At 35.1% G+C, this 23,304-nt stretch overlaps 3 protein-coding genes across 8 annotated transcripts; 2 read left to right on the forward strand and 1 right to left on the reverse strand.

Moving 5' to 3' along the window:
• Nucleotides 1-6,007: 6,007 nt before the first annotated feature.
• Nucleotides 6,008-8,420, forward strand: LOC125212331 (type IV inositol polyphosphate 5-phosphatase 9-like). 2 transcript variants are annotated; one of them, XM_048112461.1, is made up of 7 exons: nt 6,008-6,294; nt 6,399-6,506; nt 6,597-6,936; nt 7,101-7,285; nt 7,595-7,703; nt 7,896-7,960; nt 8,035-8,420. In XM_048112461.1, exons 1-7 carry the CDS (start codon nt 6,131-6,133, stop codon nt 8,192-8,194), a joined length of 1,131 nt encoding a protein of 376 aa, XP_047968418.1. In that variant the 5' UTR covers nt 6,008-6,130; the 3' UTR covers nt 8,195-8,420. The 2 variants fall into 2 exon arrangements, with proteins under 2 accessions (XP_047968418.1, XP_047968417.1); XM_048112460.1 differs by having other exon boundaries at nt 6,010-6,294; nt 7,809-7,960.
• On the reverse strand, nt 6,790-12,523 carry LOC125212332 (N-alpha-acetyltransferase 40). 3 transcript variants are annotated; one of them, XM_048112462.1, is made up of 8 exons: nt 12,399-12,523; nt 12,179-12,281; nt 11,552-11,631; nt 11,131-11,448; nt 10,542-10,618; nt 9,510-9,549; nt 9,322-9,390; nt 6,790-6,924 (listed from the first exon to the last, which is right to left on the reverse strand). In XM_048112462.1, exons 1-8 carry the CDS (start codon nt 12,504-12,506, stop codon nt 6,895-6,897), a joined length of 825 nt encoding a protein of 274 aa, XP_047968419.1. In that variant the 5' UTR covers nt 12,507-12,523; the 3' UTR covers nt 6,790-6,894. The 3 variants fall into 3 exon arrangements, with proteins under 3 accessions (XP_047968419.1, XP_047968420.1, XP_047968422.1); XM_048112463.1 differs by having other exon boundaries at nt 6,795-6,924; nt 9,360-9,390; XM_048112465.1 differs by lacking the exons at nt 6,790-6,924; nt 9,322-9,390; nt 9,510-9,549 and adding an exon at nt 10,252-10,469.
• Nucleotides 12,524-16,914: 4,391 nt separating this feature from the next.
• On the forward strand, nt 16,915-22,188 carry LOC125215430 (cyclin-dependent kinase D-3-like). 3 transcript variants are annotated; one of them, XM_048116849.1, is made up of 9 exons: nt 16,915-17,036; nt 17,132-17,287; nt 17,605-17,903; nt 17,979-18,087; nt 18,250-18,375; nt 18,592-18,827; nt 18,896-19,210; nt 21,590-21,718; nt 21,801-22,188. In XM_048116849.1, exons 2-8 carry the CDS (start codon nt 17,177-17,179, stop codon nt 21,654-21,656), a joined length of 1,263 nt encoding a protein of 420 aa, XP_047972806.1. In that variant the 5' UTR covers nt 16,915-17,036; nt 17,132-17,176; the 3' UTR covers nt 21,657-21,718; nt 21,801-22,188. The 3 variants fall into 3 exon arrangements, with proteins under 3 accessions (XP_047972806.1, XP_047972808.1, XP_047972807.1); XM_048116850.1 differs by having other exon boundaries at nt 16,952-17,036; nt 17,154-17,287; XM_048116851.1 differs by having other exon boundaries at nt 16,939-17,287; nt 21,815-22,188.
• Nucleotides 22,189-23,304: the final 1,116 nt, after the last annotated feature.

Consider the following 23,304-nt stretch of genomic DNA (forward strand, 5'->3'; position numbering starts at 1 on the left):
TTGCTGCGGCCGTGCATGAACACGGCCTTTTCAAATTCTTCTTCGTGTTGTTTATGTTGTTCTCTTTGCAGGTCTTTATGGTGGAAGTGATTTATGTTTTGAAGTGTCGAGCTTAATTATGTGATTTTTTTTCCTTTTCTTCATGTACTATTGTGAAGTGTCGAATGTATAATTTTTTCATGTAGCGCTCTATATGAAACTTAGGTTGGTGGCAGCTCTTATTCATTTGTCTTTCCTGGACGTGGTATGGGTAGTAGCAACTACACGGGAAGTAGGCGATGCGGGAATACTATTAGGGTGTGCAACCAGTTTTTTTTTCCGGCTAAATGCATGCATATCGGTTGTATATTCCATGCTATTTTGCTGTATTTTTGTTGATAATTTTGATCGATTTGACTATCTTCTAATATATATTTATACATTATTTTTATTGACATGTGTTCGTGATTGATCTTTTGTATTATAGATCAAAGTGATTTAAATGATATGTGATTTGTGTGCAATTTTTAGTTTATAAACTTATTTGGTTATATGAGTTTAGAATTTGAAATAATAATATTGTTTCTCATTCGGTATATGTGCTTTTTTTTCTTTGTTTGATTTTATATTTTTTAATAATTATTTTTATTTTATATATTTATGATTTTAGATTTCATACAATGACATTTTTATAAATTTATGAAATCATTTTACAGTATAAAATAAGTTTAAATAAAAGAGAATGGGTCGTGGATCGCACGTGGGTGATACTAGTTTAATCTAAAAACTGAAATTTCCCGTTTGCGGTCAATTAAATGTCATTTTCAGACATGTTTTATAAAATAGATATAATTACATTTATTAATTTTGTGTCAAAAAGTGTCTGAGTTAATCTAAAAATATTATCTACGTCGCTATTCACTTCTTTAATAAAGGCAAATTGGCAACTGCAATTTAATGATTTGAGTTGTAATGCTCAATCCAAAAAAAATCCACTGCAAATAGAAAGTGAGAATTTTCACAATAGGAAGTGAAAAAAATAAATAATACAGTAAAGTGTAGTAGGCACAGCCCAAATTCTAAAAAAACATTATCTTAATTCGTAAAAGGAAAGGTTCCTCAAAGTTGAAAGATGTTAATTGGCTATTGCAAAAAGAAACATAAAAAATACAAGTAGTCCACTTAATTCTAATATTAGAAACAAACGATAGCAATTTATATTAAAATTTTAAATTGAGTTCCATCACTTCACTCAGCGACGAAGCGCACATACTTTACATTCGCAACAAATTATGCAATGCCACCTTACAACATGTATATCACCAAAATCATAAAAACAACACTAATAATTTTAATTATTAATAATTTTAATTATTAGTAATTACTCCCTCCGTCCCGGATAATTCGGGTCACTTTGACCGGGCACGGATTTTAAGAATTGTAATGAAAAGTGGGTTGAAAAAGTTAGTGGAATGTGGGTCCTATCTTTATATATTAGTTTTATAATAAAATGTGAGTAAGAATGAGTTAGTGGAATATGGGGTCCACTACCAAAAATAGTAAAAGTGAAGTGGGACAAATCATGTGGGATGGACCGAAATGGAAAACTGGGACGAATTATCTGGGACGGAGGGAGTAATACTTAGGATGACTTGAGAATTCGGCAATTATAATAACATTATTATCCCAACTATTAAATGGTCCTCACATTTCCTCCCAACCTATTTTTTTGCAACTTGACATTTCATATGGTATATTTGAAACAATATATCCATTCATACAAAGTAGGAGCAATTTTTTATTTAGGTTTTTTAATTAAAAATCCAAAATAATTGATAATTAGGTAAGCAATGACGGGTGAGTATGCTGTCGCCAATCTGCGTCCAAACTCTTCTTATCAAAGAGAAGTAATTGCACTTATTTTAAAAAATGGATTGATGAAGTAATTATGCATATTTATTAGGGCTGACAATTTTTGGCACGACGCGATAACACGACACGAACCCATACGGAATTAATGGGTATGTGTCAAAGCTTATTGGGTTCATGTCCTTATGTGTCGACACGATAAGGACACGAAAATTTCGTGTCGTGTTCGTGTCGTGTTCGTGTTACACGTTAAGTATACTATAATATTATTTTGTGTCATGTTCGTGTCGTGTTCGTATTACACGTTAAGTATATATAATATTAATTTTATTTTTATTTATTTTAAAATTTTAAAAATTTAAAATTAAAATTAAAATTTTTCATATTAGAAATAATATTAATATATTATAATATTATTATTATAGTGTTGTTATCGTGTTGTGTCGTATATGTGTTGTTATCGTGTTGTGTCGTATATGTGTTGTTATCGTGTCGAGTTGACCCGAAGTGGTTCGTGTCGTTAATGGGTTCGTGTCGTGTTCGTGTCTGAGGGTAGCGGGTCATGTTCGTGTTCGTGTTTGGAGTTTTCTTAACGGGTCGTGTTCGTGTTTGTTGTTATCGTGTCGACACGATAACGACACAACACGCACGATTTGCCACCCCTAATATTTATTAAGTATGGAGTAGTAATTAGTTACGAAATGAAACATTATTTCATAAGGGAAGATCCAAATTAGAATCCCGTTAAAAAAAATTTATTCTTATAATATTTTCAAATATTTGAAATTTTGTGTAAAATATTGTCTTATCATCAAAGTACATGATTGGAAATTTCTCTTTTCAATATAACGAATACCAAATTAAGAAATATGGCTTTCATTGAAATTAATCATGCATTTGCCTATTACTTAGAAATACATTATGATTTCAAATGTACTCTTAAGCCAATTTTCGAAGAGGTTAGATCTTTATATATTGTCAAATTTCAAGGTATCTTGTAATTGTTAGCAAGAGAACTATTGACATTATTATTGTGTAGACTGAAGCAAGTTATTATGAAATGGAGATTATTATATTTCTCTTAAAGAATGTATGTTAACCTTTTTCAAGTCACAAGGAAAAGGAAGTAACATTCCATAAAATGTACCAGCATCCCTTTTCTCCGACATAAAAGGAGTAAGATAATTACTATTCCCAACTCAACATTCATTAAATTTTATTTTATATACTCCTTCCACCCCACAAAAATATGTGCAATTTCCATTTTTATCCGTCTCACAAAAATATGTGCGTTCCATTTTAAAAAATTATATCAATTTAATAATGTATGTCTCATTATCTACTAACACTACGTTAACTACCATTCTCCTTCTCTCTCTTACTTTACCATACAATTCTCCTCATCTCTTTTACTTAATCAATTTTGTCTTAATCTCATTCATTGCCCATATTTTTATAGAACGAGGGAGTATACAAGTGAAATTCTAGTTTTTTCTGTACATGCTGATATTGGTATATCTAGAAAATGAGTTTTTAATCCTAAGTCAAGATAATTTTTTCGATTAGAAGATCATGATGTATAGATGTAATTAAAATTTTTAATAAAAAACATGGATGTACAAATAAATTTGACCTTCGAATGCCCTTAAACTTACTGATTAAACTTTCTTGTTTTACTAAGTGGTTTTGTTGGCTCAAAGAAAATTGATAGGTTGAGTTACATAGAAATTGACCCTAGGTAAAAATAAAATAAAAAAATCAAGCTAAGAATGACATTTTGGAAATGCCAAAGTTGATGGCCTGCAGCCCATTGTAAAATTGGCTTATTGAAATAATGAAACATGCCCCCATGTGAAAACAACATAATATCATATTCCATGATTTAAACCTTTCACTTAACTTATATTGACTTGACATATGTCGTTATAACCAACTTTAATATGGAGTAGTATTTTAAACATGGTCCCCTCTCCATGAACCATCCTATTTAGGTATTAGGAGTAGCAATTTTCCTACTTTAATTTTTTTTTTTTATCGAAAAAGTGCATAAACTTTCGAATTTACTACTAATATTTCTCCAAGTTTTCTGATCTCTGCGATGATAGCCAATAGGAAAAAGGGATAATAATCTTAGTAGACGCTGCAACAACTGTTTCACTAGTGGTGAAAGTGATTGGTTTATAATTTTATAATGAAAATTTTAACGTCGCCCCAAGACCAATAATTAAATAAATCCCACTATCATTAATTCTAATGAAACAATAATGTTTATATTCTTATTTGATTACCGGCCAGCCAATCAGATTGCGAGGACTACGTAAAGTAACAAATAATGCTCAACAGTACACAAATCAAACAGAGTAATCTGATTGGCTTAATAGTTGCTTGTTTGTCCATTGTTGATTGGTCGTTCATTGTCTTTTTTCTTTACTTTTTATTGTAATAGTAGTAGTACTTACTATTGTTTGGTCGTACATTATTTTGAATAATTACATATTCACTCCGTGCATACAAATATGTGTAAAAGTAAAATCAACTATCATCCGTCCAAAAATTTCCATTTGTGAAAAGTTACCTCAACTTTTTACTCTTATAAATCAAATTATTTACAACTAATATCATCATTAAAATATTAATAATGATGGAATCTCACTGTCCACTGTCACTGCTCTAACTCTCTAAGTCTTTAACTATCTTTCTTTTCCTCTCTCTTACTAGACTATTTTTGTCTTAATTCTCATGTCATATCATATGTCATATTTTTATGGGACGAATGGAGTAAATCACAGTACATCATATACGAGAATGAGAGTCGTAGCTGAAAGTGAAATAACAAAATTCAAATTCACAATAATTTGCACCAATTAGAAGCTGAGAAAGGGTTTCTTATTTTATGTACTTTCATAATTTTGATGGTAGAGCCGAACTTCCCATTTCATGAGCTAGTGTCAATGAACCTTGTTGTGTAATCTCAGCATAGAAAAATCCATGTGACAGACAAAAATCGTTCAAAGTAGTTGTCGACAATTTCAAATTCTTTCTTCGAACTAACCCTCGAGAATTTTTGTTCAATTTGAAGTCCTAATAAAATGACAACGTTAATTATTATGCATTATTTCCTTCTCAATGCCCACATTGACGTTCTAATTTGCCACATCGAGTTTAATTTCGGTGAAGACTAAATTTATGGAAAATAGCTACAACAACTAAGTTCGTATTTTTTTTACTTTCAAAGTTTACGAGCTAAACTAAATTTAGGCGCAAATAGCCTTTTAATATTTCGCAATCCAAAGAAAGAAAAAAGTTAAGCTATAAACGAACATGGTGAAAAAAGGAAGATTTAGTAGCCTCTTATAATAAGATTGTGTTGCATATACATGATCTAGTAATAGTGTGGTTAACTCTAGCTTGGGGTTAAAAATCTCAAGTCTGAATCCACTATCTTTAAAATTATTCATTCATTCAACCAAAAAGGATTGTGTTGTGTACAGGTATGTCTAGTAGTAAGCTAAAGTTCTCAGGTTTTAATAAAACCATCACACATGGGATCTTTAAAATTATTTGTTCATTCAAAAAAAAGATAGAGAGAGAAGCACCTAATAGTTAAAAAAGTGAGGCAAACAAAACATACGACAAGAACCTCACTGAAAACAAATGAAATTCATGAATTTTAAATTACAAGAATTTGTGGTATGGATTTATGGCGCAGCAAAGATCGCCTGCCTAATTCTGGAAATGTTTAGCGGCGTTGACTCAACATCAAGTGGAAATGCAGATAAGAAAAAGGGTGGCCAAGAATGATAATTATCTAAAGTAAAAAGTTCATAATGATCTCAACAAGAAGAGTAAGTCTTCTAATCTAGTTGAGGTTGTCTCATTTTCAATGAATGCAACTTAGTCCTACTTCCAAGTTGAGGTTGTCTCATTTTCTTCTACATCATTTTCAGCATTAATTTATCTTGTAATTTGCTGTAACAAGATTAACTTTTCCTTTCAGTAGACCCCACCGATAAAAGCCCCTTCCAACGAGCCAAATCGATCCCTTTCCCGTTTCGTTACTCTCCACTATCGATGTTGGATTCAGTCAGGCCTACATATTCACCCACCCACCACCCTTATATCTAATCCTTTTATAAGCTGTATCTAACCTTCACTATTTTCTGCACTAGCGTGGTTTACTTCGACCTATAAAAACACTCCTCTACAACACAGATACCCCACGAGGGAAGTGAGAGCATGCACTTCTCTATAGTTAAGAAAGAAAAGTTTTCCCGTTGACACCATGGTCGCTGAGCTTATCATGGAGGCAAGTAATATCCTTAGGAAAAGAGTGAACGATGATACTTCCATTCCACACTCTGGTAATATGTCAGAAGCTTCAGCACAAAGCTCAAATCAAGCTTACTTCCGCTCCCAAGAGTATTATATTCATCACGAATCTTTCAAGTACGGTCAACTTCTATATGCTACGAGGCATAGAAAATATACCATTATTGTTTCTAAGTTCTAACCGCATATGTCTGCTTCTTTTTCTTTTTCCCCCTAAAAAGGCTCTTTGTAGGCTCTTGGAACGTAGGAGGCGTCCGACCTCCAGACAACTTGAACCTCGACAAGTTGCTCAACACTGAAGACACCATGGCAGATATATATGTTTTGGGGTAATCTTTAACTATTATGAGCATGTCTAGCTAAATGAAAGGGACTAGAATCAGCTTTTTTTTTTATTATTAACTAATAACTCCTGGAAGGTTTCAAGAAATTGTCCCTCTCAATGCTGGAAATATTTTGGCGACAGAGAATAGTGACGTTTCAGTGAAGTGGAACTCTTTAATTAAAGCAGCTCTTAACAAGAGGACACCGGCAGAAGATACATTACAAAAGACAGAAATTGGAGAGTCACAAAGAATTTATCCCCTAAGAACACAGAGTTCCACCAAGTCTAATGCCACAGATTATAAATGCATAATAAGTAAACAAATGGTAGGAATATATATTACCATATGGGCAAGAACCGAGCTACACCAGTACATCAACAATCTGGGTGTCTCATGCGTCGGATGTGGTATCTTGGGGCGCCTGGGAAACAAGGTAATAAGTTTGAATCAGACTTGATGAATGTTAATGATAAATTATGAAGATAACCTACTCTTAATGGTAATGTGTCGTACATTGCATGTGATATTACTTCCAAATTTGTTTTGAAGTATACTGATATACCAGTAGTAACTAACTGGATCTATACGATATTACAGGGTTCAGTCTCCGTCAGATTTTGCTTGCATGAAACAAGCTTTTGTTTTGTATGCAGCCATTTGGCTTCAGGTGGTAAAGAAGGCGATGAGAGACACCGAAATGCAGATGCAGCACATATATTAGCACGCACCCTATTTCTGCCTGAACCCCTCCGGCATTTGCCCAGAAAAATTTTAGACCATGAGTACGTATATCAGATATATCGCTCAGATCACATAGTGATTATGCTGTCTATTATTTTATGGGAGATGAACTGAAGTTGAACCTTTTTAATGCAAATTTAAGCATAAGTACTGCTTTCTTGAAAGCACTAGTCACTTGATAACTTGCAGTGCTAATACCCTTATACATGGAAAATATGAACAATTTACTTGAACTTAACATAAGAGCATTTCTAACTTGTTTTGAATAACTTCAAAACATTACTTATTATCAATACTGGATTCACTCATGTAGCCTCTAATGCTCAAAAGTTGCTCCTGTTTTGCAACAGCCGGGTGATTTGGCTAGGAGACTTAAATTACAGGATTCACCTGCCTGAGGATACGACGAGATCCTTGGTGAAGAACAAAGAATGGAGCTTACTGTTAGAAAATGATCAGGTAAAGAAAAATAGGAAAACTTTTGATTGTATTAAAAACGTACTTCACCTAGAATAGCCACAGTCAGTTATTCTAATAATTTAATTCTGCACAATTCAAATAAAGTTGATAGCTGAGATGAACAAAGGACGTGCCTTTGAGGAATGGCATGAGGAACTAATTGAGTTTGCACCTACATATAAATATGACCAGAACTCGGATGACTATTATGGATCTGGTCAAAAAATAAAAGTGAAGAGAATGCGAGCTCCGGCATGGTAAGCCATTTTCCCCTTTAAATTTTCTACTCAACTAACTGTTCCCAGATGTGATAGAAGTAGAATTTGTGCAGGTGTGATAGAATAATTTGGTTTGGCAAAGGACTGAAGCAGATCCAGTACAACAGAGTTGAATCCAGATTATCTGATCATAGACCTGTTTACGCAAGGTTCACTGCATATGTAGAGGTGTCTAAACTCCCAGGAATGCAAAGCAGCGCCTTGTCAAGCTGAACTGCTTATTCAGAAACTGATTTATATTAAGTAAATCTGAATGACTAATTCCTATATTTTGTAGCTACTAGAGGATATAAGCAAATCTTAATGTACCACCTCCACCACTCCCCGCCGCCAGATTTGTATATTTATGATGGCAAATGTACAGAGAGTGCTGGAGCTTCAATGAGATGCACCATATAAAGATATTATCAGATATATCATCTACAACCAAAATTTTGAATTGTTGAAATTTATTTAGTTCAAGTTGAACTTTGGCAGAAGTGAATAACGAATTCAAAAATAAAAGAGCAAAAATGGGGCTACTAAACAAAAAAAAGAGTACAAATCAGTTGACTAAAATAAAAGCTGTCATGAAAATGGAGATTGTTTAGTAGTAAGTTACTATCACTAATATATATTGTTTAAGTTTGTCATCCTTATTATAGCTTACATGACATAAATCAGTTTTAAATGTGGAGGGGGAGGAAGAGTTAAATAAGAGTAGTGGAATCTCTGTATATAAACTCAAACAGGATATTTTCAAATCAATAAGCTTAGGAAGTGGCTGGAATCTATGTTAATTCATAATCTCATGACTTGGCATGATTTTACAATTGGATATCATCATACTCCAAGGAATTACTAATCCATGCGGATGGGATTAGTCATCCCTCCCCCCACCCCTTCATATTCCTTATTTTCAAGAATGAATTTCATCTATTCTTTTGACAAAAACTATCCATTAATTTTTGTTATGATAAATTAACCATTTCTTTTATCTCTCTTGGATATCGTTAGATGAGTCAAACTGATCGGCGTGGACTAAAAGATTGTCAAACTCGTCCAAAAATTGGGCTGAGTGGGTCAGCAATGTTTGACATCTCTAGATAATATGTGAGCATACTAGATAGAAATGTTAGATTGATATGGACACACTAGTATAGAGCTTGAACCTCCAAGAGTGCTAGAGCTTCGCAATAAAACATTCTACAAAAAAATTCATGAGTATTTTAAGTGTTTTCATTAAGCTATACAGCAGTCCTCTCAATCAAATAATTCGAGTTCGGGGCTGTTTTACGTGGTTTAATTGGTTGGAAAATATCATATGTTTACATGTTAAACACATTAAATTATAAACACACCTCCAAGACTGCCTGAGCTTCATTGTCTAATGACTTACAAAGTATCTCATAGTTTTTCTCTGGTCCCAACTGCAAGAGGAAAAAAGATAATAACAATATGAATATGGGAATTCCAAGGTTTAAAATATTAACTTTTCACCATGTTGGGGAAGTTGGATAAAAGTTGACAGTATCGAGAGTGTTCTAACCGGATTTACTTTTGAGGGAGAAATTGCAGCAATTGTGTACCTGAAAGAGATTAAAATGCAATAAAGAGTAGTTGAGAAGCCACGCAAATACCAGCCCCACCAAAAAAACCAATGAAGCATTAGAGTCATGGTTCTGCCCAAGCAACTGGGGCCTGTCAAGCATGATATTGCAGGTGGACGGTATACATGAATTGCGAGAAAGATATTTCCTTTTTTCTTAATGAAGCTACACAGGAAATGGAGGCCAAAAAACAAATTTCACAGAAAAAATATCTTATGGTATAATATCGGAGTCCCTTTTATAATGGAGTTAATCAGTAATTTCTAATGAAACAAAATAAACTATGAGACAAGACATTGTTTTTTTACATGAAAGTCGTCATAAGAGAAAGATTTGCAGTTTGCTGATGAGTAACATTTCAACCAGAATGTGATGACTTAATGTGCTGATGACAAAAGTTACATAAGCAATTTTAGGCAAAGCAATTACTAATCGTACTTTACATTTTACATTCTCCTATAAGTAAATTGCTGGGATCATCACTAAAAGAATCTTGAAACTGGTTTTGAAAGTGTCGGCCTGAGCGAACCATTGCTAAAAAAGTGATGTCTGAGAAATATTTCTATAGAGCTTGTAGTGAGAAACAGAAATATCAAATCTCAGTTTAGTAGTTAGTTGGCATGAATTATTGCACACATCAGACAGGTAGGAGTCAAGTGTCAAAGATCATGTCCGCTACTATTCTTTGTAATGCATTGCAGACCAGAGTTAAGAGAAATTACAAATATCATGGATACAAGTCATGTGGCTATGTTCAGTCTCTTGTTTCATAATACGCAGAATAAAAACCAGTTAAGTGATATACAATCTGGATTAGCTAGTGGACTGTGATGTTTTTCAAACTAGACGTTGCCCTGGCTGGCAGTTGGCGGTTCAGAACTTTTATTCTCTTTACGATTCTACATAAAAAAAAAATAAATGATGTATTTACCATATAAATCATTTCAAACAGTGTATACACAATGACCCACCTCAGTTTACATATATAAAAGTTCATTGCCATTGGATTTGCTCTTTGTACGGTTAGAACCACAGCACCCATTCCATTCTGAAATAGAAGCAATTTTAAGCAATGAGTTTCTCTGAACAGGGGAACCTCACCATTAGGCATTAGGAGAAATTGTTTCAATGAGTGGCATTTGAATTTCATGGGCCATCTTAGTGAAATTAATGGAGAGAGAATTCAAAGAGACCAGTAATATATTCTTTAATGGTATAGACATCACTGGTGGGTTGGCATTTGTGAACGAATTTGTTCAAATGATTTTTTTCTCACACAAAATCCAGATTCTGCATAGGTACTTTAAGGGGGTATTTAGCAATCTATGGGTATGGGGAATGGGAATGGCTAACACATACCCAGACCCCCAAACAAAAACAAAATGACTGATTCCTGACTTTTCGAAATGAACTTGAGTGTCATGGAATGATTCTGCCACACCAAACAACCCTCTTCTTTTAATTCCAATTCCCCACTTCATTAACCCCCATAAGCCTCACTCAAATTTAGATAAGAAAAATATATTCCAGCTAAATGAAAATAGGAACATACAACCATACCTGAGAAGCAATTAGCTCAATTAGTTGCATTAAGAATTTCCCTAGTCCCTTTCCTTGAACACGATGCTCAAGCTGTAATTCATAAACATAAAGTACAGGCACCTCTTCCTCCAGAGTGAATCGGTAATGTACAAAACCTACAATAGAGCCCTTACAATTGCATGGCCTCTCCACATCCCTGAGATCTAACGCTTTATCAGCATCCTCATCTGATACCTCATGCACAAATATGTAACGAGCTTCAGGTGCAACCATATCACGTCTCTTGATCTTTTCTTCATCTGACCACTCTGGTCCAAAAGGTGCCTCCATGTTCAGCTGAATAAGAAAATACATCCAGGGTTGGCAAAGAAAAAACACAAATCAAAACATATGTTTTGAGAAACGCAGCAGAAGGATTATTATATGACATCAAGGCTACCTTGAGAAGGTTTTGTATGTATTGTTTTGTCCGAACAGGGAGCCTATCGCCACGTCCTGACTCCAAATGCGCATGCAATCCTGGTAATGACATGATTTAGATAGTACTGTGAATATTTAAAACAGAAGGCGTCCAATGCAGGAATCAAGAAAGAGTAACCATTACAAGAGCATGTCTGTTTAGCCAGTATGATACATCAATTACAGGATACATAGATTAAAAACAGGAAAAATCGGAAGTCTTGCATTTCTCGGGGATTCCTAATAAAAATTTGCAGAAAAAAAAGTCCATTTGATTTCTTTTTCAATCACAAATCCATTATTCCAAACATAGAGTGCTGTTACAGTTTCAGTACTTGAATAGCCACCATACAGCCATGAAAGGTCACATAACAACCACAGTGTACTACTTAGCACATTATGCTCTTACAACCCCCAAAACCACAACAACAACAATATAAGTGTTACTACTAACAATTACTATAATAGAAAAAAGAAAAATCACATTAAGTGTCCTGCCAACAGAAAATGAATCTCTCAATTACAATGCCGCCACATTAGCAATTAATTTCACCAAATAGTATCAGAAAAACTGTAAGAGACAACAAAGCTTGAGATGCAGACAAACCGTTTCCTCGATAGTGGCGAAAATGCGGACAAGTATCGAGATGATCTTTCACCGAAGAAGCGGCTTTGATCCTGTTCTCGATTGCTTTCTTCTTCTCAATTATCTGCCTTAGCATATGGATTGCGAAACCGATATTAAATCGAAAACGCTCAATTTTTCAGCTTAGGAAACAATGATTACAGGAAATAATTCAGTTTAATTGATGGATAAACCAATATACCTCTCGCCGCGTCTTCTTTCTTGCTCTCTCGCAACTATTGCTTTCAGCTTCCATCTGAGAAAATTTTTGTTTTTGTTTCCCTCGCATTTGTTTTATTTCGTCTGCCATTTATATACTCCTATATTTTCCTTGAAAAATAATATTACTCCATGAAATAACCCAAGACCACCCCCACCCCCCAAAAAAAAAATTTTTTTTACTGTAAATCGTAAATTTTTTATTTTCAATTGTAATCGAATATGATGTACTTTCTATTGAACTTTCATTACGAGGCTTGAGTCCCTAATTTACTACCTCCGTCCCACGATGAGAGTTATTAGACTCCACATTCAACCAATCAATTATACTCACATTTTATTATAAAACTAATATATATAAGTGGTACTCATAATCAACTAACTTATTCAACCACGTTTCTTTACATTTATTAAAATCTATGCACACACTAAATGTGACATTTAATGTGAGACGGAAGTAGTAGTTTTTTGGACCATAGAAAAATTGGGAAAATGATAGGAGTACTATTTTTCATGGACAGATGATTATTTTTTTAATGAAATTGTTGTATTTATAAACTTTGAAATTTACTTTAAAATACAATTTGAGCTCCAACCAATTTCTAAAACTCATCCCCACCCCCATAACGATCCGACTTGGAGCCGCGTCTTTGTGTGGCAAATCAAACCTCTTCGAGGAGTCTCCTGCCACATTCAACCGATGCCACACCCCTCCTATGTTGGACCTGAATACTCGCACCCCCACCCTACAACGTCAAACTTAGGAACCGCAATAGGCAGTTTGGGTGTGCCAGATCCAATTTCTCTGAAAAGTCTCAAGTCAAACTCAGCCAGCACCACACCTTTCCCTATGTTGGACTTGATCACCTAAGAGCATCTTCATCCATGCTCTTAGCTAAGACCACGGAAGTGGACCTGGATCCACTTTTACTCCTTAACCTTAACTAAGAGCACAACACTCACATCCGTCCTCTTAGCTAAGAACAAACTCAAGAATTTCACCATTCTATTATTCAATTTAAATAAAAACATTTTTACAATATTAAAATGCATTAAAAATACCCGGAATACTCTTACAAATTACAAAATAATTAAAAATTACATAATTCAAATCCTAAAAATTAAAAATTACATAATTCAAATCCTAAAAATTAAAAATTACGTAATTAAAATCCATAAAATTTCATAATGAAAAAGTATGAATGATAGATAATTTGATGTGAAAAGTGGATGATGAACGTGTGTATTTATAGATGATTTTGGGATTTAAAAAAATCCAAAAAATCCAAAAATAACGTCCATAAACGGCTCTATTTTTTGGGAATCTAAAAATATATTTTTTTATAATTTTTGGTATTATTTCGAATTATTTCCGAATTTAAAAAAATAAAAGAAAAATCAATTTTGCCAACGGCTTAGCCGTTGGCCAATCACATGGTGCCATGGACGTGCTCTTATTTAAGAGCAGCATCGTGCCGCTGGCACAGACGAACGACGTACATTGGCGGACGAGCTTGTCCTTGCCAGCGGCAAGGACGGACGGACGGCGTTCCACTAACCGTTGCGGATGCTCTAATACTTTCCCTACTTCATCCCCTACTCCACCTCTCACAAACATAAGTGAAGGGCCCACCATCATATTTTATGTTTGTGAAGGGTGGAGTAGGGGATGAAGTAGGGAAAGTATTAAGTGATCTAAACTGCCGCACGTCCGCAACACAATGGACTATGTACCGCACTGTTGTGAACGGTTGACACCTCTCCTCTGCACCCGTTGTAGATGCCCTAGGACCATAGATACATATGAGTAATGTTGAGGTAGTATGTACACATTATAAGTATATCGTATTTTATAAGATAGGTCTGCCAAAATACTCTCAATGAAACATTATAAATTTGTTGTAAGATACTAGTAGTAGTATAAATTAAAAAAATATAAAATTCTCTGTACCACAGATTCATTAAACATGCTTTTTTTTTATATAATGCTCATAATCTAGGGTTGCAAATAGTTGAATTCATTTGAACGAACACCCTAAACCCAGAGCCAATCTCCTACTCCATAATTTTAACTCCACTCCTACTCCACCTACTCACAACAAAATAAAATAATATTATAATCATGAACAATTTTTAATAAATGAAGATGGATTATTTTATTTTGGTATGAGTGTGGAGTAGCTGTAGAAGTGTGGTAGGATTGTGGAATAGGGGATCCGCTCCGTCCTAAACCACTGTTTATATATATTCATAAGTTGAATTAATTACTGGGGGTCCTATTCTAATGCTTATAGCACTCTAATCCAAAATCAAGACTAAATCTCCACCCTTGGATTTTAAAATGAGTGGATGAGATTAAAGCTCACAAAATCTCAATAAATAGTAGACAAAATATCAACAAAAGGGTAATATCGTCATTATGTTATCATATGATAATTTTCGTGAGTGTTTTTTTATATCAACATTGTGTATTACAAATATCAACAATATGACATTAGAATATCAACATAAGGACAAGAAAATATATTTTTATTGAGATTGGACATGCATAATATTGAGATTTTGCCTACAATATATTCAGATTTTTTATTGTATTTGTTGAAAATAGCTGCTTATCAACATGTACGAAAATTGAAATATAATTTATCAAATTTCATCACCCGAACATCGTCGGAACATATGCAATTGAGATCTCGTTGGAATCCTTATTAAATTATCTTTAATTTGATATATTTTTTGTGAAAAAATAATTTAAATTGAAAGAGTTACGTAAATTTAAAGATTTGAGATGATTTTGAGGAGAGAGAAAGTAGTTAGTTATAATTACTACATATAGGATTTGACATTAATACCCTTTTAATTTAATTAATAATTATTTAAATTTAAAATATATTACACTTGACATTATATTAACCACAAAATCTTCTAATCTAATGATTAAAAATTGGTCTCAATTTGAAATTGATAATTAGTTAGCAATTGATTACATCCCTAATAACTAAATAACAAATTTATATTATGTCACATTAAATAGGACTTTGGACGTTTAGTTAGGTTGAGGAGTGTATGGAGAAATTATATAAGAGCACTCCCAATGGTTTGGGGATAAACTCCCTTATTTCTCCCTAACTCCTGCCACATCAGCGCCACATCAGCACCAAAATTTATCCCCAGTTTTTAGCCAACTTTTAGCCAACCTCTGCAATGGTTTCTCCCTTATTTCTCCCTTATTTCTCCCTAACTCAACATTTCATTTTTACATCATCACTAATTTAATTGTTTTATTTTTATATATAATAAAGCTAGCTTATTTAATTTATAAGATAAAACAAATAATAGTAATAAAGTTCGTTGTATTAAACACGGGTACACATTACAACGAAGAAAATTAAAAAAAAAAAAAGTACACGAATGGAAAAAAAAAATCAAAAAAAAAATTCAAAGAAAAAAAAATTCAAGGGCGGTGGGCGCGGTTTCTATTTGCCCACAATTCTTCGATGATATCGTGTTGTAGTGCTTGATGGGCCTCCTTCTGGTGTATGTCCATGAACGCCTGGAACCGTTCATGTTCGTTGTGCGGTACACCCTGGCGGGCGGACTCGGTTGAGACACCGTGACTCAATGATGCAACACTTGGGTCGTTGGTGACGTCGAGGACGCCTTCGTGTTCATCATCGATGATCATGTTATGCATGATGATGCACGCATACATGATATCGGCAATATCCCCCTGGTAGAAAAAGCGCGTCGGGCCCTTTACCAGTGCAAATCGCGATTGGAGCACCCCAAATGCCCTCTCCACATCCTTGCGCGCAGACTCTTGCGCTCGGGCAAAATACCTTCTTCTATCTCCGAGTGGGCATCTCGATCGTCTTCAGAAACACGGGCCATTGCGGATAGATGCCGTCAGCCAGGTAGTACCCCATGTTATGCACATTGCCATTGGCCGTGAATTCGATGGAGGGGCCTAACCCGTTGATCCGCTCGTTGAAAAGGGGCGAGGAATTGAGAACATTTAGGTCGTTGTTCGACCCGGCTATACCAAAATAAGCATGCCAAATCCAAAGCCGTTGGTCGGCAACGGCTTCAAGAATGATGAGAACTCATTTAATAAAGATGGAGAGAAAAAAGATTGAAAATTTGTGTGAATGAAGTTTGTAGGTGATGAATGGAGGAAGAGGATGAAATATTTATAGGGGTGGAAATTAGAATATGACCGTTGAGGAAAAAAAAAAAAAAAAAAAAGATCATCGCCGAAAAATCGCCGAACAGCTCCCCACAGTGGCCGGCGATGATCCGGCGATAGCCCGGCGTTAAAACGCCGCTTGGCGTAAAATCGGTAGGATTTTCGCCGAAAAATCGCCGAAATCCTCCCAATAGCCGGCGATAAGTCGGCGATATCCGGCAAAAAATCGCCGGATTTTCGCCGTCGCCATTGGGAGTGCTCTAAGAAAGTTAAGAGGGAAATTATTCCCTACCGAAATTCCATGACTTGATTTGTTTAGCAACAAAAGTGCAAAAACCCATTAAACAAAAGTTGAAACACACGCAGCTTCACACACTAGGCTCCCTCCGGCATTCCCCCAATCGCAATTGCATCCGCATATATCTTCACACCATTGTATGTCATATGTTCTTCACTCACACCTCACTTTTAACGCAGTATGACAACTTGTATTCACACTGATTTATCGAAAAACCCACGAATTTGAGCAGTAAGTTCTTGAATCTTGACAAGGGAGGGCGGAGACGCGGAGAAAGATGGCGGACATGGATCAGTTGTTGACCAAGAAGGTAGCCGATCGTTATCTCAAACGCGAAGTTCTCGGTGAAGGTACATATGGTGTCGTTTACAAAGCCATCGATACTAAGGTACCATCCATCCCTACGCCACTTCTCAGACGTGCTCGTCAATTTTATCCTGCCAATTTTCGAAATTACCGGCTAATTATTGTTCTAGGGTTTTGCGGGGTTTGAGTCATCACGCAGCTTTTACCCTTTCTGAATTTTGTGTGTTCTATTTTAGTAATTGCTGCACTCGTCCATCTATTGAAGTTTCTGAAATTGGGGAAAGATACGGATGTTTTTCAATTATTTTGGGGTTTTGGGGATGGAGGTTTCATATAAGCGATATCATTTTGTGGCAATTTTCTGTGAGCTGCTCTGATTTCAGCTATATAATTTTGCAGACTGGGCAAGTAGTTGCTATCAAGAAAATTCGTTTGGGGAAGCAGAAGGAAGGTGTCAATTTCACAGCTTTAAGAGAAATTAAGTTGCTCAAAGAGCTTAAGGATCCTAACATCATTGAGTTGATTGATGCATTCCCTCACAAGGGGAACTTGCACCTTGTGTTTGAGTTTATGGAGACAGATCTCGAAGCTGTTATTCGTGATAGAAATATTGTTCTTTCGCCCGCTGACATCAAATCATACATCCAGATGACACTGAAGGGGCTTTCCATTTGCCATAAAAAATGGGTCCTGCATAGGTCTTTTTTCTTTTTCTTAGAGCTAATCAAGTTCAACTTTTCATTTATTTTGGTTTCTTATATTAGTTTGAACAGGGACATGAAACCGAACAACTTGCTGATTGGACCTGCTGGACAACTTAAACTTGCAGATTTTGGTTTAGCTCGTATATTTGGAAGCCCTGATCGAAGGTTCACACATCAGGTATTGTGTCTTGGGTAATCGGGATTCTGACTCCGATTAAATTCAAACTTGTTGCATGAAATATTGTTAGAACCTTATAGTATTTCTTACTCCGACCATTCGATTAATTGTTTATAAAGGTGTTATGGAAATATCATATTGAACCTTGTAGTGTCGTGTTAGGTTTTTGCTAGATGGTACAGAGCTCCCGAGCTTCTGTTTGGTGCCAAACAATATGGTCCAGGGGTGGATGTATGGGCTGCAGCATGCATATTTGCTGAGCTGCTTTTACGTCGACCTTTTCTGCAGGTGCAATTCAATCTGCTTATGTCATCTTCTCATTCATATTTGCTAAGTGGAATTCTGGAAGGCAGTGTACTTCTCAAATCTTTTCATCGTCCTAAATTATCAGTTTTTCTTGCTATGATCAAGGCACACGTGTTATAGGCCATACATGTGTGATAAATTTGAGCATGTGATGCCTGCGGTAGTTGAGATGTGGGGCTCAAACTAGATTTTCTGCAGGGAAACAGTGATATTGATCAACTAGGAAAGATATTTGCGGCTTTTGGGACGCCAAAGGCATCCCAATGGTCAGATATGGTCTATCTTCCAGATTATGTGGAATATCAGCATGTGCCTGGTCAAACACTGCGCACATTATTTCCCATGGCTAGTGATGATTGTTTGGACCTTTTAGGGAAGATGTTCATTTATGATCCTAAAGCAAGAATTTCAGCTCAGCAGGCTCTGGAGCATAGGTATTCTTATTCAACTGTACTGAAGTTAGTCGGAAAACATTTAAATTTATCTTTTGCTTTTCCTTTAGGTATTTTTCTTCCATACCTCCACCTACAGAACCTGCTTTGCTTCGAAGACCTCCGCCAAAGAAGGAATCGGCCAATCCAAAGGCCTCAGAGTTTAATCGTCTGGATGGACCAACAGTGCTGTCTCCTCCTAGAAAACAAAGAAGAATCATGCCTCAACGGGAGGGCTTTGATGTGAATGCTCACAATACGATCAAGATGGACGACCATGGCAATGAGACAAAGCAGGCAGCCGGGGAGAGGAGTGAGCACGCTCCAATGTCTTTGGATTTTTCAGTTTTTGGCATGAGGCCACCAAATAGACCAACTATTAACAGGTAGGCTCTTTCTGTACACTTAATGACAATATAGATTCCTTGAATGTTCAGTTGTTTGTTTATATGTTTTGATAAAAAGGAGCAGCTACAGTAGATAATGCTCAAAAGTCATACCCACTGTTTGTTTGAAATTTAAATGTGGAAATTTAGCGAACTGTGTAAGTAGGGATCCTCAGATACGGCATAAAATCATCGTAACTGTAGCATAGTTGTCAAATTTGCTCATACCCCTGGGCCACTTTGGGATGTGTCCTCAATTTGATGGTTATCTGGAGAAATAAGTATCCCATGAAACTTGACCTGGAATGCCAAACTATATAAATACTTCACTTCTTCAGAAAGATAAATAGAGGGAGGGCGGAGAGGCAGAAAGCTGCAGAGAACCAATGAGAGAAGAATAGATTAGGGTTATGCTCATATTTTAGCTCAGAAAGTGAAGAGACTTAACATTGTATTGGAAAGAGTAGACTTTCTTGTTACTATCTGAAGTTAATTTTTTTTAATACTAACAAGACCACTCGACCAAAGTAAAGCAATTGAAAAGCCTACCCCGTAATTAACCTAGAAGAAAAGATTCACATGTGTGCCACATGTCCTTTTATACACTCTCATTTTTAACTATCAAGTAGCAGACAGTTGTGAAAAAAATATTACATTTAGTACTACTAGAAAACTCATGTATAGTTTTTTAAAAAAACTTGTAAAAAACATATTCCTATAAAACTTTTAAGTTATTCGTCAATGAATTGCCAACCATACTTTAGGTTCTACAGAAAATTGCTGCTGATGTTTGGAACTGATTCGAGCAGCATCAAATGTTGTGCCCATTTGAGTATTTAGGTCAATAATTCAGATAAAATAAAATATGCATTAAAATTAAACGAAGGGCAATTCTTATAATGGTCATTTTAGTACCAAGATAAACTTATGAGCTCTTATTGCTTGCTGGTAGCTCTTATAAAATATCCCCTTGTATTTGTGGAGAAGGTGATGGTGAGTTTAATAAATATGACAGTGTCATATTTATCAATTAAATATAATCTCTTGGATGATACATATATAAAAGAATTGTGGATCTCTAATGGATCGCACCTTTCTTTTAAAATCTTTGAATTGACAACGATAAAGAATCAATGTAAACGAAATATATGTACGAACTCCCAATCTTGAACAATATAGTACTCCTTCTGTCCCAATATTCGTGCCTGTTTCCTTTTTGGGCCATCCCATGTAACACGGGCTGTGTCATTTTTAGGGTACCTTTACATAATACTCCATTTGATTATTTTTCACTCACACAATACATTACTTTTCAACTCTCGTTAATACTAGTGGCCAAAAGTTTTGAGCCATGAATATTGGTTCCAAAGATTCTCTTGCATAGTAGCCTAGTAGATTTTTTTTGAACTAGGTTAGAATATTTAATCAATAAATCCAATCTAATGCGCTTTTTTTTTACGACAAAAAAGAAAGTTAAAGAGGGGATGTTCATATAACTGCAAAAGTAGGGTCCAAAAGTAGGGAGCGGAGGAGTTCATAGTATAATCAGCTGGGTGAAGTTACAGCTGGAAACTCGTTTTGTCAAATGTAATCTTTTTCCTTATCGGCAAGATACTCTAGGTAATTCTTAAGAAATCTTTCAACTCAAGGTTGTTAGATGAAACCTATGACCAGTCGAACTTGGGTTAGAGAGTAATAGTGGATACCGTTGTAGTAGTAGAAGGGGAATTTCTAGTTCTGCTAAAGCCTGAAGGGCATGTGAGAGTTGTGGTATACCTTCTCAGTTCTAGTTGGGATTGTTTGTACAAGTGACTTGATTTATGTTCCATTGTTAGTCTTGTTATCGCCTGTCTCTTTCATCGTAGTGGTTTGAGGAGGAAAGGGTGTAGGGTACTGAACCTTGTCTTCCCTGGAAATATGTGTCATCATCAAATCGTATTTGTAATAAATGGGGCAAGGAGCCAAGGACTCCTCCTGGTCTAACCTAATGCTGAATGTTCCTTTTGGATGTAAAAGCAAGCCCAATTTATATTTTAATCGAGACAAATTGGTTAGTTCAGTTCTAGCTTGGATAAGTGAGTTAAGTGTGTGTACATATTGGATTTGAGAGGGGATTTGTATTTTGATCCTTTTTTCTGTCAGTACTTTCAAGGGAGGGTTGATTTGGGCTGAGGTTGGCCCTCTGCAGAGAATTGCGGTTGTTTTTTGTTTTGGGGAGGGGGGGGGTGAGTAAACGAAATTGCCAGTCAATCTCTGTTACTAAAAATAATGGTTATCGCTTAGACCATCTGACCGTAAATGCATATCTATCCAAAGCTCATATGACGGGCTGTCAATTGTGTTTTATGTGATGTTTGGAACTGACATATTTCCTTCCAGTGCTGACAGATCACATCTAAAGAAGAAACTTGATCTTGAATTTCAACTACCCGAAGAAGAAGAATAACCTGTAGACAAGCACGTATGGATATCTGATTTCTGCACAATGTATAAAGCTTCCTACCCGAGGTTTGTACTAGCCCTCCACAATGATCATATTTTCATTGCATCTTTTAGTTCACATCGGTGTTTTTCTTTACCAAAAAATCAGTATTACCCTCGCAGATTTGGAAATCGATTCTGTCCCGGGGAGGAGCCACAGGCTGAATGGATTTAACTAATGATTGTGTAGCCCTGTACTTTTTAACCGACCATACGGAAGACAAATCTCAGTGCTGGTAATTTTTGTTTTTCTTTCATTTTCACTTGTTCTAATTAATTGATGGTTGGCAAAAGTTCAACATTCAAATTGTCCATTAATTCTTGTATTAAGTTGTGAGAGATATGAATGTTTCGCGGCAGTTTACATCTATTTGTTAAAAGAAACCATGTACTCAAATTTCGAGCACGTTCTAGGTCGTTTTTGTTTGTTGTAGACTGGATTTCACCTGTAATAATTTTACTCAATTATGTGAAATGTACTGCCCTTGTCTGATACAGTGAAATATTGCAATATGATTTTATTGAAATGTGATTACAGAAAAATTAAAATGTGATTACTTTGTGGGCATTTTTGCAAGTTTTGGCAAACATTACTCTGGCTAAAATCTTGCACTATTCCTTAAAGAATTATACTGTAATTCTGAAAAGACAATAGTTCCATTTTGTATAACGAGGGTCATCAATATTTGTCCCAAATAAATCCTAGATTCCAATGAATGCAAATTATGCAATCAAGTACTACTATAATATTTGAATATTTTGTAATATTTGTTAAGATGTCCCTTTTTAATTCAACCTACCCCTTAGTGCCTTCTACCTCACAATTGCACTTTTTCAAGTCATTAGAGCAGGTACACAAGCAACATTTTTTTCCACGCTAAACTAATAATTTGTCTTTGTTTAGGGTATGAATATGATGATCAACTCATATCAACTGAAATACTGAATAAAATTGATTATATATGTGTACATGATTCACTGGTTTCTAGTATGCTTGTCTCCCATTGCCTTTTATATTAAAAATTGGAAATATAAATTATAATACTCCATCATCCACCATAACATGGAGAGCTATCCATTGTTGATGGTGGAATTAAAGAGATTAAAATACGCTTCAAAGAAAATAATACCCCAGTTTTGAGCGTCTTTGTATAGTAGGGTACATATATTACATTTGTATATCTCTGACACAAGTTTTATGTAGATTTAATTAAGTTATGAGGCTTGATGTTTATGACTTAATGTTAAATAACATGTTTTGTATATTTATTTATCTTCTGGATGTTTATGACTTGATGTTAAATAACAAGTTTTGAATAACATATGTACAAAAATACATTTATAATTAAATTATGGTAAATTGCCAAATAAATCACAAAAGATGGTTAAATTTTGATATGTAATTCCTTTTCTGGTGAATTACGAGCTGATGTGATAGCCGATTCAAAACACGTGGACAAAACATTGTTCCAAACTTAAGTAGACGCAGTCAGTTTTCCCATTTTATCCACCTGTTTTAAACATGTTGTCATATTAGCGCGTAACTCGACGGAAAAAGGAAGGATGAGATGATTGTAAAAATTTGATCTTCCATATTATATTCTTCTAATTTT

Source organism: Salvia hispanica, chromosome 3, assembly GCF_023119035.1.
Source record: "Salvia hispanica cultivar TCC Black 2014 chromosome 3, UniMelb_Shisp_WGS_1.0, whole genome shotgun sequence".
NCBI lineage: Eukaryota > Viridiplantae > Streptophyta > Magnoliopsida > Lamiales > Lamiaceae > Salvia > Salvia hispanica.

What these genes read in the sequence shown, in the direction of transcription:
- LOC125212331 (XM_048112460.1), top strand. Translation starts at nt 6,131, where the DNA reads ATGGTCGCTGAGCTTATCATGGAGGCAAGTAATATCCTTAGGAAAAGA. An exon ending in GCAGATATATATGTTTTGGG is followed by an intron (nt 6,507 to 6,596) that starts GTAATCTTTAAC and finishes AACTCCTGGAAG; the next exon opens with GTTTCAAGAAATTGTCCCTC. An exon ending in TGGGGCGCCTGGGAAACAAG is followed by an intron (nt 6,937 to 7,100) that starts GTAATAAGTTTG and finishes ACGATATTACAG; the next exon opens with GGTTCAGTCTCCGTCAGATT.
- LOC125212332 (XM_048112462.1), bottom strand. Translation starts at nt 12,506, where the DNA reads ATGGCAGACGAAATAAAACAAATGCGAGGGAAACAAAAACAAAAATTT. An exon ending in TCGCCACTATCGAGGAAACG is followed by an intron (nt 11,632 to 12,178) that starts GTTTGTCTGCAT and finishes TGTCATTACCAG; the next exon opens with GATTGCATGCGCATTTGGAG. An exon ending in CTCCCTCAAAAGTAAATCCG is followed by an intron (nt 9,391 to 9,509) that starts GTTAGAACACTC and finishes TTCCTCTTGCAG; the next exon opens with TTGGGACCAGAGAAAAACTA.
- LOC125215430 (XM_048116849.1), top strand. Translation starts at nt 17,177, where the DNA reads ATGGCGGACATGGATCAGTTGTTGACCAAGAAGGTAGCCGATCGTTAT. An exon ending in ATCGAAGGTTCACACATCAG is followed by an intron (nt 18,088 to 18,249) that starts GTATTGTGTCTT and finishes GTGTCGTGTTAG; the next exon opens with GTTTTTGCTAGATGGTACAG. An exon ending in CAGCAGGCTCTGGAGCATAG is followed by an intron (nt 18,828 to 18,895) that starts GTATTCTTATTC and finishes CTTTTCCTTTAG; the next exon opens with GTATTTTTCTTCCATACCTC.